This window comes from Suncus etruscus, chromosome 11 (assembly GCF_024139225.1).
Source record: "Suncus etruscus isolate mSunEtr1 chromosome 11, mSunEtr1.pri.cur, whole genome shotgun sequence".
Classification (NCBI taxonomy): Eukaryota; Metazoa; Chordata; class Mammalia; order Eulipotyphla; family Soricidae; genus Suncus; species Suncus etruscus.
Window position 1 is genome coordinate 76,021,376 of NC_064858.1, and position 13,456 is coordinate 76,034,831.

Genomic DNA, 13,456 nt, shown 5'->3' on the forward strand with positions numbered 1-13,456 from the left:
ACAGCTCAGAATGACTTACGGAGATAATTTTCTTCACTGAGAAGCTCCACCCGGCGTACAATCTGCTCAAACATGTTCCGCAAATTCAGCATTGTAGTATCCATCGTTCTGCCAAAAAATCAAATATACATTAGGGGTCCTGCTTTCTCTCCTAGACAAAGGACTCAGTAGCAATCCATCGTAGCCATCAGTGACCAACATCTGTGCTCTTACAGTTGCAGCTAGTCTAAGAATCTCAAGTCAATAAATGATGTTTTGAGTAATCCTTATAAACAAAGTTAAATGTTTAAGATTCATTTGAAAATCACAAAAAATTAAATAAAATATTAAAAAAAAAAAAAAAAAAAAAGAAAATCGGGCCTGGAGAGATAGCACAGCGGCGTTTGCCTTGCAAGCAGCCAATCCAGGACCAAAGGTGGTTGGTTCGAATCCCAGTGTCCCATATGGTCCCCCGTGCCTGCCAGGAGCTAGCCAGGAGCTATTTCTGAGCAGACAGCCAGGAGTAACCCCTGAGCACCACCAGATGTGGCCCAAAAACCAAAAACCAAAAAAAAAAAAAAAAAAAAAGAAAATCACAAAAAGCATTTCTGACCTCTGAATACGATCCCCCCTCTTCCTGCCTATTTATGATGGAATTGAGATAAGCATATCAGGAGCTGGAGAGATAGCATGGAGGTAAAGCGTTTGCCTTTCATGCAGAAAGTCAGTGGTTCGAATCCCAGCATCTCATATGGCCCCCCAAGCCTGCCAGGAGCGACTTCTGAGCGTAGAGCCAGAAGTAACCCCCTGAGCGCTGCCAAGTGTGACCCAAAAACCAAAAACAAAAAAAAAAAACAAACAAACAAAAAAAAGAGATAAGCATATCAATTGAATATGAGGTAAACAACTAAAAGTGCAGTTACTTGGTCACATCTATTGATTAATCTAACACTTCCCCACTTTCATTCTTTTGAACTTTGAAGATCTTTAACATAACTTATAAGATTTATTTTTCATTTCATTTCTAGCTAGTACCCTGGTTACAACTGCCTTTTAAAATTCAGGACATGGTCAGCACATTTTCTACCAATAGCACAGATGACGTCACACTAGTGATTAAGTGAGAAAACAGCCAGCTCAGCAGCCCAAGAATTATTTCTGTAATGCAGGGCTCTGCTGGACTGCTGCAGACTTTGTCTAATAAATTTATACTAAGTATAGGCAAAGGATTATGTTGTACTACATTCTGGTATCAAGGAGACAATACACCACCTTCACAGTTAGAAGGGCAAAGGAAAAATCATTTGCTACTGTGTTCTTTCTATATGATGAATTTCAAGCTTCCTTTTCCCCACAAAGACCTGCTAATATTACATTTAAAATTGTATCCTTACAGTCAATTGTTTCAAATAGACTAACAGGGAACATATTGAGGATGTGTTTTAACCGTCAAAAAATAAAGACAACTGAATATTATGAATATTATCAAGGAAGTAAATAAGCTGAATATCATTCAAAATCTTGTCATCCCCCGGAAATACCATTGAAGAATTCTTAGAGCTTTCTTAAAGATTTTTAGCATTCTAGTTCAGGTTTCTTTTATTTCATAGACCTAAATAATAATATATTTTATTTTATATTTTTATTTTATATATTTATAAATTTATATATTTATATATCTATATAAATTTATAAATTTATATATTTATAAATATTTATATATTTGTATTTATATAAATATTTATATATTTATTTTATTTTTATTTATATTTTATATTTTATATAAAATAATATGTTTTATTTATTTAAATAATAATAAAAATAATAAATTTTAATAACTCTGATGATTTTTTACAATGTTTCTATCAGGGCAAGAAATGGGGGAAAAAACATGAAAGAAAAAGAAGTATACAAACATATTTTCTATTAGATGGACTCATGATGACTGCACTAGCAAAAAAGGCTTTCAATTCCATCTGTGAATGTAATATATGTCTGAATCAGGGAAGAAAACCCAATTTTCAAATGGCAATGTATCTGTTCCAAGCTACATAATCACAGCAAGCTGCTAAGCAACCAGACCAACTAATCTATTACAAAGATCTTTCTCTAAAGTAAGAACATAACTAAAAGAGTAGCTGTCATAGAGTCATAATCTCTGGATTCAATGTTTTTTGTTTTTTTTGGTTTTTGGGTCACACCTGGCAACTCTCAGGGGTTACTCCTTGCTCTACACTCAGAAATCGCTCCTGGCAGGCTCGGAGGACCATATGGGATGCCAGGATTCGAACCACCGTCCTTCTGCATGCAAGGCAAACGCCTTACCTCCTTGCTATCTTTCCAGCCCCTGGAGTCAATGTTTTACATGCAGTTTATTAACTTTATGTTTATCTATCTCAACACTCATTCCCAAAAGTTAAATCTTCCAGCGTCTCATAGAACATCTTAATATCCCACTTTAGTCACTACCTATACAAGCAAAACTAGCCCATGTATTTTTTTCAGCCCTAGCAACACTTCTTAATTCCCATCCTGGAGCTTTCCATTTGCTTGGGAAGCCCTGAGATGTTGAGTTGGAGACACTGTTCTCTCCTCCCCATATATACCATTAACTATATCCATTGACCTGCTCTATCCCCTACTATTAATTCCCAATTGTTAATTTCCTTTTGTTTCACATTTTCAGTCACTTAATTCCAAATCTCAGAGTCAGGGACAGAGACAATAAAGGGGTGAAGACCTGCCTTGCACACAGTCGACTATGATTCAATCCTCAGCACCCCATGTGGTCCCCAAGTGTCACCAAGGGATCCCAAGCACAGAGCCAGGATTAAGCCCTGAGCACAGCTGTCTGTGGCCCCAAAATTAAAAATAAATAAGTAAAAACAGGACATTACTATGGCAATAATGAAATTTCTGGTCTTTTTTTGTTGGTGTGATAGTTATTTACATCCTAAAATGTTGAGTACATAATTATAGCTGGAACCCAGACCAAGAATAATGGAGGATATAGCAAAAGTTGACAACTCTAGGCTCTTAAACTGTTCTACATTTGGCCTCTAGAGTCTAAGAGTTAAGTCTTTATTCTAACACAGATTTACTTAAAATAATCCAAAACAACACTGGTAAAATATAATCCTCTTTATATGCTGCAAGACCATGTATTATTAGCCTTCTATAGAAGTGACTCTCAGGAATTATTTTCAGGTGACAAAAAAGTAAATTAGAGCCAGGGAGATAGTACAGGGGCTATAAGACATCTTACATGAGCCAATTCAGTTCAACCCCTAGCATCATCAGATCAAGTTCTGAGGGTTCCTGGCACCATAGAACTAGAGCATCACTGCATGCTCGGGTCTCTGCATTGAACCTCCAGCCTGGTTGTCTTAGAAACACTGGAAGTAGACCAGAGGGTCCCTGAGGACAACTTAGAAAGCCCTACTACCCACCCCCAAACAACAACAACAACAGAAAAGGTTGAAATCTATTCAACCCTGTTCAATTCAACTAAAAAAAAAAATTTTTTTTTTGGAGAAGGGGGTTGGGGTCACACTCAGTGGTGCTCAGGATTACTCCTGGCTCTGCGCTCAGAAATCACTCCTGGCAGGCTCAGGGGACCATATGGGATACCGTAAATTGAACCAGGGTCCATCCTGTGTTGGCCGCATGCAAGGCAAATGCCCTACCACTGTACCATCTCTCTGGCCCCTCAACTAAAAATCCTTATTTTGAGGGCCAGAAAGAGCACAGGTAGTAAGGCAATTGCCTTGTATGTGATTCTTTTTTTTTTTTTTTTTTTTTTTTTGGTTTTTGGGTCACACCCGGCAGTGCTCAGGGGTTACTCCTGGCTCTATACTCAGAAATCGCTCCTGGCAGGCACGGGGGACCATATGGGACGCCGGGATTTGAACCACAAACCTCCTGCATGAAAGGCAAACGCCTTACCTCCATGCTATCTCTCCGGCCCCTTGTATGTGATTCTTAATGTTCTGAATTACATTTACTTTGTGAATCCTTTATTACTTAACGCCATAGCTAGGCGATAAACTGATGTAAAAGAAAACAAAAACGAAGTCATATTGTAGTACATTGGTTTGCAGCTGTAAAACAGCTGTCACTTCACTACAGAGGCAGCTGCCTTTTGGGAACACTGAAATGATCCCTGTGTCTAGCATGGGTATCTGTTTGTGGAGCACTTTAAACAAAAAGGTGCTAAAGAATCTCAACTATTATTGATGAGAGGCCCCAGAGGTGGAGAAGTCACTATGTTACAGATTCCCAATCTGTGAGTATCCCTAAGGGAGCAATTTCACATCACCAGGAAAGAGTCTCAGCTTGATGTGATTGCTTTGAATCTCCAATTTAATTTCAATCACCCAGCCAAGAGACAAACAATGTCCTTCAGAGTAACAGACTGCTACTGATAGCACTGCAGAATATCCTGCAAATTCTCTAGCATTCTCCTGTTTCCTCTATAAACATTAATAAGAGACCTCCACATCAGGTTTTTAGATGTATTAAGAGTGTTAAATATGGGCCCAGAGAGATAGCACAGCGGTGTTTGCCTTGCAAGCAGCCGATCCAGGACCTAAGGTGGTTGGTTCGAATCCCGGTGTCCCATATGGTCCCCCGTGCCTGCCAGGAGCTATTTCTGAGCAGACAGCCAGGAGTAACCGCTGAGCACCCCTGGGTGTGGCCCAAAAACCAAAAAAAAAAAAAAAAAAAAAAAAAAAAAAAGTGTTAAATATTGGGAACAGAGCGGAGGTGCAAGGGGTAAGGTGTCTGCTTTGCCTGTGCTAGCCTAGGACAGACCGCAGTTTGATCCCCTGGCATCCCATGTGGTCCCCCAAGCAACCTTTGAGTGTCACTGGGTGTGACCCTCCCCCAAAAAAGGGTGTTAAATATTGTAAGACAAAGTAATGAAAGGCTGCCTGAGTTGGTTTTAGGGGTGGTTTTTGTTTTGATTTTTGGGCCACACCTGGTAGCGCTCAGGGGTTACTCCTAGCTCTGCATTCAGAAATTATTCTAGGCAGGCTCAGGGGACCATATGGGATACAGGGAATCGAACTTCGGTCGGTCCCAGGTCGGCCACGTGTAAGACAAACACTCTAAAGCTGTGCTATTGCTCCCACTCCAGGCTGCCTGAATTGTGAGGCGTTTTAATAAAAATATATTCTCATAACCATTGCTAAGTCTGGAAATTCCCAAGAAATCAACAATATAAGTTCTACTGCTGCCAAGGAAAACCATTCTCTAAGACAGTCTTAATTCAACACGATTTTTTCCTCATGAAAGTATTTCAGAACAATTATTTTTCCCAAATGTCCAGCTTCTGCTTCACAATATCAAAAGTCTTGTACAAACGGCAGACAGAATGAACATCTTGAAACCAAATGTTCTTATGGGCAAATCAATCGTAAACAAAATGTCTTTGGTACAACATGAAGACCAAAATAAGGCAAGGGACCAGCTGATAAATTTTTTAAAAAATTGCCGCCAGTTAATATACTGTATTCCCTTTTCTTTTTGTCTGTGTGCCACACCCAGTAGTACACAGGAGTACTCCTGACTCTGCATTCAGAGGACCCATGTGGGATGCTGGAGATCAAACTGGGTTGGATGTGAGCAAGGCAAATGCTCTACCTGCTATACTATATCATTCCAGCCCCCTTGTTCCTTTTCTAAATTCTCCCCATTCCAAAGTGTTCCATTTCTCAAGGGTTTATAATTCAAAGAATACCCTAACCATTTCAGTTCAAAATTATTTTGTTTTTAGTTTTTTTGGGGGGGGATCATACCCAGCTATGCTCAGGGGATTATTCCTGGCTCTACACTCAGGAATCATTCCTGATGGTGCTCAGACGACATATAGGATGCCAGGGATCAAATTTGGGTTGGCCACATGCAAGGCAAACAAGCACCCTACTTGCATTACTAACGCTTCAGCCCCCAAAACGACCGTTTCTATATCTACAATACTCATCTGACATATAAAACACTACCTCAAAATGCTGATTTTCTTTGGGGAGCTGAGGAAGGGGGATTCTTGGTTGTGTTCAGGGGTGTGCTGAGGACCAAACCCAGGGCTTCAGTATTCAGAGCATATGCTCTAACCCTAAGGGTAAGACCAGCATTCACAACAAGGGCCTTATGATGTGGTACAGGGAACTGAACTGGGTCAGCCACCTGCAAGCTATAGAATTTACCATCACCACCCTACATTGACTTTTATGTTCAAAAAGTATTATTACCATTATTATATTGGAGGGGAGTCTACCCAGTAGTGCTTAGGGGGCTATATTCAGTGCAAATTCTGTGCTCAGGGATCATCCTATGGTACTCAAAATCCTATGTTTAGACACCAAAGATAGCGTGCAGCAGGTAAGACTTGCCTCCCAGGCAACCTGGATTTGATCCCTGGCACCATATATGGTACCTCAAATCTTGCAAGACTGCAAGAAACATGCATTGCATGTGGGATTTTAAAAAAAAATTTTTTTTTTTTTTGGTTTTTGAGCCACACCCGTTCTCAGGGCTTACTCCTGTTGATGTGCTCATAAATTGCTCCTGGCTTGGGGGACCATATGGGATACTGGGGGAATCGAATCGCAGTCCGTCCTAGGCTAAAGCTTGCAAAGCAGACGCGTTACCTCTAGCACCATCCTCTGGTCCCCCATTTTTGTTGTTAAAATTTTTTTTGTTTTTAACTTTTTCTCTATTTTGGTTTGGGGAGACACACTCAGTGGTGCTCAGGGTTTGTTCCGGTTCTGCACTAGGAATTCCTCCTGATGGGGCTCTGATTGTGTCTGACTCCTTTTCTCTCTCTAGCCTTGATTTAGGAGCTTTTTGTTTGTTTTTGGGCCACATCCAGCAGCGCTCAAGGGTTATTCCTAACAGGCTCAGGAAACCATATGGTATGCTGGGGATTGAACCCGGTCAGCCGCGTATGCAATGCAAACAAACACCCTCTCAACTATGCTATCACTCCAGCCCCTTAAAAATAATTTTGAGGGGCCGGGCGGTGGCGCAAGAGGTAAGGTGCCTGCCTTGCCTGCGCTAGCCTTGGACGGACCACAGTTCGATCCCCCGGCGTCCCATATGGTCCCCCAAGCCAGGAGCAACTTCTGAGCTCATAGCCAGGAGTAACCCCTGAGCGTTACTGGGTGTGGCCCAAAAACAAAAACAAAAAATAATAATAATAATAATAATAATTTTGATAGGGCCGAAGAGATAGCATGGAGGTAAGGCGTTTGCCTTTCATGCAGAAGGTCATCGGTTCGAATCCCGGCGTTCCATATGGTCCCCCGTGCCTGCCAGGAGCAATTTCTGAGCATGGACCCAGGAATAACCCCTGAGCACTGCCAGGTTGACCCAAAAACCACACACACACACACAAAAAAAATAATAATTTTGATAGTAAAGGGGCCGGAGAGATAGCACAGTGGTAGGGTGTTTACCTTGCAAGCCAATCCAGGACGAATAGTGGTTAGAATCCCGGCATCCCATATGTTTCCCATGCCTGGCAGGAACAATTTCTGAGCACAGAGACAGGAATAACCCTGAACGCCGCCAGGTGATCCAAAAACAAAAAAAAAATTTTTTATAGTAAAATTAAAATCTCAACAATTTATATGCACCTTCTTTTTGATGAGGATGGGAGTGAGGCCTTCCAAACAATTTAGAAGGATCCGTGAAACTAACAGTGACTCTCAGTCCAACCAGGCCAGCAGCGGAAGAGCCAAAGGATTCAAATGGTCATCTGGCCTCAGGGGTATACTCTACTGGACTGTCTCCCAACTCCTCTATGCAACCATTTTCCCCTTCAGTTTCTGGGTCACATGCAGCAGTACTCAGTCAGGCTTTCCCTTGGCAGTGGTGGGGGAAAAGTATGTGATGCCAGGTCAGCCACTTGCAGTGTTGTTCTCCAACTTCCATACGTTTTTATATCCAATCTTTGCCCATTATAGGGCTGGGGCAGTGGCGCAAGCAGTAGGGCGTCTGCCTTGCATGCACTAATCTAGGCAAACTGTAGTTCGATCTCCAGGCATCCTATAAGGTCCCCCAAGCCAGAAGCGATTTCTGAGCGCATAGCCAGGAGTAACCCCTGAGCATCACTGGGTGTGGCCCAAAAAAAACAAACAAAAATCTTTGCCCATTATGAACTTCTACTTCATATAATCAAAATAACACAGTAGATAAAAATTTGTTTTAGATGGGGCCGGTGAGATGGTGCTAGAGGTAAGGTGTCTGCCTTGCAAGCGCTAGCCAAGGAAGGACCACGGTTTGATCCCTGGTGTCCCATATGGTCCCCCCAAGCCAGGGGCAATTTCTGAGCACTTAGCCAGGAGTAACCCCTGAGCATCAAAAGGGTGTGGCCCCAAAAACTAAAAAAAAAAAAAAAATTTTGTTTTGAGGACAGAGAGTAAGGCGTTTGCTTTGCATGCAGAGGGATGATAGTTTGAATCCTGGCATCCCATATGGTCCCCCAAGCCTGCCAGGAGCAATTTCTGAGCATAAGGAGTAATCCCTGAGCATTGCTGGGTGTGACCCAAAAACCAAAATAAATAAATAATAAGTAAAATAAAAATAAAAACTTGTTTTAATATACTCTGGGGCCCAAAAAACACTACAGAAAAGGCACCTGCACTACTATATTGATTGCAACACTATTCACAATAGCCAGAATCTGGAACCACCCAAGTACTTGAGAACAGATGAGTAGATAAATAAATCATTGAACATCTACACAATATCATGGAATACCATGAACTGTTAGGAGAAAATGAAGTCATAAAACTTGCTTATACATGGATGGATATGGAGAGTATTATACTGAACGTAAATGAGTCAGAAAGAGAGAAATAGACAAAATGATCACACTCATTTGTGGGATACTAAAAAAATGATAGTATAGTAATAATATCCAAAAATAGATATCAGAGCCAGGAAGACTAGTCCAGTCCATGAAGAAGCTTGCCACAAATAGCACGGCAGTACAGTTAGGGCAGAGAAGAGACCACTATGACAATGATAGCTGGAAATGATCACTCTGGACAAGAACTGGGTGTTAAAAGGAGATAAAGTAATATGCATGATATCCCTTCAGTAACAATAGTGTAAACCAGTATCTAAAATAAAAAGAGAGCCCGGAGAGACAGCACAGCGGCGTTTGCCTTGCAAGCAGCCGATCCAGCACCAAACGTGGTTGGTTCGAATCCCGGTGTCCCATATGGTCCCCCGTGCCTGCCAGGAGCTATTTCTGAGCAGACAGCCAGGAGTAACCCCTGAGCACTGCTGGGTGTGGCCCAAAAACCAAAAAAAAAAAAAAAAAAAGAGAGAGAGAGAGAGACAGAAAGAGGGGAAATGTCTGTCTCAAAGGCAGGCAGGGAGAAGGGTGGGAGGGAAATTAGGGCACTAGTAGAAAATACTAGTGCAAGGGCCGGAGAGATAGCTTGGAGGTAAGGTGTTTGCCTTTCATGCAGGAGGTCATCGGTTTGAATCCCGGTGTCCCATAAGGTCCCCTGTGCCTGCCAGGAGCAATTTCTGAGCCTGGAGCCAGGAATAACCCCTGAGCACTGCCAGGTGTGACCCAAAAACCACACACACACACACACACACACAAAAGAAAGTACTAGTGCACTGGTAAAGGGAGGGGTGCTTTAACATTGTATGAAAGAAACTCAAACATGAACTACTTTGTAACTGTGTATCTCAGAGTGATTCAATTAAAGAATTTAATAAATAATAAAAACAGGGGCCGGCCAGAGCAATAGCACAACAGGTAGGGTGTTTATGCGGCTGACCTGAGTTTGATCCCCTGCATCCCATATGGTCCCCAGAACCTGCCAGGCGTAATTTCTCAGTGCCACTGGTTGTGGCCAAAATCCAAATAAAAAGAAAAATAATAAAAACAAAACACTAAAAAATTGTTAAGTGATTTCCATTAAGTAACAAAAACTGATAATTATTTAACCACTCTCTTCTTTGAACATTTATGTAATTTCCAGTTTTCCGGCTATATCTGCCTCAATTTCCCCAAATATATATGCTTGCATGGTCACTCCCTGACCTCCTTCAAACATTTATACAAATGTCATTTTCTTATTGAGGGAGGTCTTTTCTACTACCTTATTCAAAAATGCAGCCATTTTCACCAACACTCTCGTTTTATTTTATGTATATATATATATATATATATATATATATATATATATATATATATATATATATATATATATATATATATTGCTTTTTGGGTCGCACTCGGGGTTTACTCCTGGCTCTACACTCAGAAATCGCTCCTGGTAGGCTCAGGGGACCTTATGGGATGCTGATATTCGAACCACTGTCCTTCTGCATGCAAGGCAAAGGCCCTACCTCCATGCTATCTCTCCGGCCCCACCCTCGTTTTATTTTGCTCAAAATCACATCGCTATTGATCATGTACTTATAATAAATATCTACTGAATGAACAGTGTAGATGATATTTTTTTTTCTTTCTTTGATTTTTGGGCCATACCTGGTGGTACTGAGGGGACAATATGGGATGCCAGGGATTGAGCACAGGTCAGCCACAAGCAAGATACTGTACTTTCTCTCTGGGCCATAGGTGGTGTCTTTTATTTACTTTCTTTTCGCAAAATAGGAGTGGAGGGGTTGGCAGCTGTGCTCAGGGTTTATCCCATAGGCAGCACCAGGGACTGAACCTAATCAACTGCATGCAAGGCAAATATCTACCAGCTGTATTACACTTCCCTCAACCTTATATTGTTTTCCTTCAGAATAAATTTCCACGGCTGGAATCCGACGTTAAAAACTTTATAACTTTGTTTTGTTTCGGGTTTGGGGCCAAACCTTAAAGCGCTCAAGGCTTACTCCAGGTTCTGCACTCATATCATTCAGGGGATGCCAGCCATCAAACGTGAGTCAGTCTCATACAAGGCAATACTATCTCTCCTGCCTCCTCAAATTTTATACTTCCTCTAGCACAGGGAGTAAGCCACTTGCTTTGCACACGGCTGACCCTTGTTTGTTCTCAGGCGCTACAGATGGTTCTCCGTACATATGGTCCAGGAGTCTCACAAGGACAGGAGTGACCTCTCAGCATAGCCTGGCATAGCCCCAACCCACCCTGAAAAATATAACTTTATGGGTTCTTGGTAAACACTGTCAAAATCTTTTTTTTTTTTTTTTTTTTTTGGATTTGGGGTCACACTCGGCAGGCACTCAGGAGTTACTCCTGGCAGGCTCAGAGGACCATACAGGGATTCGATCCGGGTCCCGTCCTATGCTGGCCTTGTACAAGGCAAACGCCTTACCACTGTTCTATGGCTCTGGCCCCAAAAATCTTTTCTTTTTTCTTTTTGTTTGTTTTTGGTTTTTGGGTCACACCCGACAGTGCTCAGGAGTTGCTCCAGGCTCTATGCTCACAAATCGCCCTTGGCAGGCACAGGGGACCATATGGGATGCCGGGATTCGAACAACTGACCCTCTGCATGCAAGGCAAACGCTTTACCTCCATGCTATCTCTCCGGCCCCACCCCAAAATCTTTTCTAAGAGAAATGGTCTATCCAACAGTACTCTCTACAGTCTAAGGATCTACCAAAGTCACCAAAGATACCTTTAGTTCATTTTCTGGCTTGGAAGGCCACACCCTCCAATGTCTCTGATAAAAACTTCTCCCCAGCTGAGTTATCTGAGATGGTCCCCACAAGTTCGCTTTTGTAAGTACCAACCCCACGAATAAGCTACAGGTTCCTTTCATTAAGGTCAAGACGAGACTAAATTGATCCGCAAGAGCACTTACTTACCTGGCAGGTGTGAAACCTTGGAGGCTCATCAACAAGACCCAAAACAGAAAACTAAACCAGATTGTCTGAGTTCCTTACATTTTGCACTGAGGGTCAGCAGCCAGCAAGCACCTTCTCTAAAGACTTTCAACCAGCAGCTCGCAGAGCTCAACCAACCCCTTAAAATTAAGGACGTGTCTTCGTTTTTTAATTGTGCTTGATCTTCTCGCCCACTTCCCTCCAACTAAGAATGAATGCGGGAGGAGAAAGTACTTGCAAGTGTGAGAGGCCTTGCAGTCCCTGGGGATAAAGACTTGGGGGTGTGGGAAGGGGAACGAGGTGTCACCTCCCAGATTCTCGACATCTGGGGGGGCAAGGAGAGGGGAGACGACGGCTTCTGGGACCCCTCAGGTTTTTCAGTCCTGAAAACGAGGGGTTCACCCATCATCTCCTGCATCTAAGAATCCCCCCAAATTGGGGTCACCTGCACTTTTCAATGCACGACTCCCAAAGGAAGGCCCCAGATCGCCAGAAAAACCAGCGCCAAGAAAGAGGCCCCAACACCTGGACACTCGCTCAGCCACCGCCCCACCAGGCTACCCCTCTCCTCAGGCTCCTTGGGGTGCCCCCAGCTCGCCGCCCGGACGCTCCCCCCTCCCGCTCACCGCCAGACGCACCCCTTCTCGCTCGCAGGCAGGCCCGGAGCCCGCTAGACACGGTCCACGAGGCCCCACCTGGGGCGGCCTGGGTCTTCCCTCCTCGGCTCCCCGAACGGCAGCATAGCAACAGCCCGCCCGAGTTTGAAATCCCTCGCCGGCCAATCACAAGCCGCCCGCTCTTTCGCGTCTGCGCAGTGACGCACCGCACTCGTCCCAGCCGGGGAGCGGGCCCGGAGACCGGCACTGAGCATGCGTGTTGTCACAGCGACGCCCAAGGCAGCCGTGTTTAGTGAGGGCACCAGTCAGTCGCTTTTCTTTCAGTTCAGTCCTTTCCCGAAGCTGTGCAGTTACCGTGTTAACTAAGAGCAAATGACAGTTTCTTGAATGTCATTATTCTTGGCCTCATTTTCTTCCAAAAGGGCTTTTGGAATCCGTCTCACATCAAGAATTTCAAAAACTACAGAGGCCTTAGCAATATAGTACAGTGGGTAGGGTATTTGCCTTGCATATGGCCTACCCGGGTGTGAGCCCCCCAACCATGATGACTGGTGTCCCATATGATCTCCTGAGCCTGCCGGAGTGATTCCTGAGATAGAGTCAAGAGTAACACCTGAATACGGCTGTAAATGCATGCCTTTCAGCTGTGAATACACCTGAATAACACCTTATGTCATTGACACATAATTCAATGTTTTTATTTCACACAATGTGCTAAATTTGTATCAAGTGCTTTATTAGGACTCTGTATCAAGCACTTTATTATAAAAATAAAGATATTGGGCAGAAGCGATAGCACAGTGGAGAGCACACAGTCAAACAGATGGATTACCACATCCTAGATAATCCCCCCCAACACTGTAGGAGTGATTCCTGAGTGCAAAGCCAAAAGTAACCCCTGAATATCGTTGGTATGGCCCATAAACAAACAAACAAAAGTTTAAAATAATAAAGATGTGTTTACTTGCTGTGAATAGGAGGAGACAGCTCAGAGGAATAAAAATAAATAGAAAATGAAAGTGTATGGTTCC

The 13,456-nt window shown here is 43.0% G+C and overlaps 1 protein-coding gene across 1 annotated transcript in view; it reads right to left on the reverse strand.

The window, feature by feature from the left end:
• Positions 1-12,556, reverse strand: part of RACGAP1 (Rac GTPase activating protein 1) — a 46,989-nt gene extending 34,433 nt beyond the window's left edge. The window contains exons 1-2 of the mRNA XM_049783400.1: positions 12,447-12,556; positions 20-108 (exon numbers count right to left, since the gene is read on the reverse strand). Of these exons, the coding sequence (XP_049639357.1) occupies positions 20-104 (85 nt within the window). The 5' untranslated portion in view covers positions 105-108; positions 12,447-12,556. The remainder of the gene's footprint in view (positions 1-19; positions 109-12,446) is intronic.
• Between the last annotated feature and the right edge of the window lie 900 nt (positions 12,557-13,456).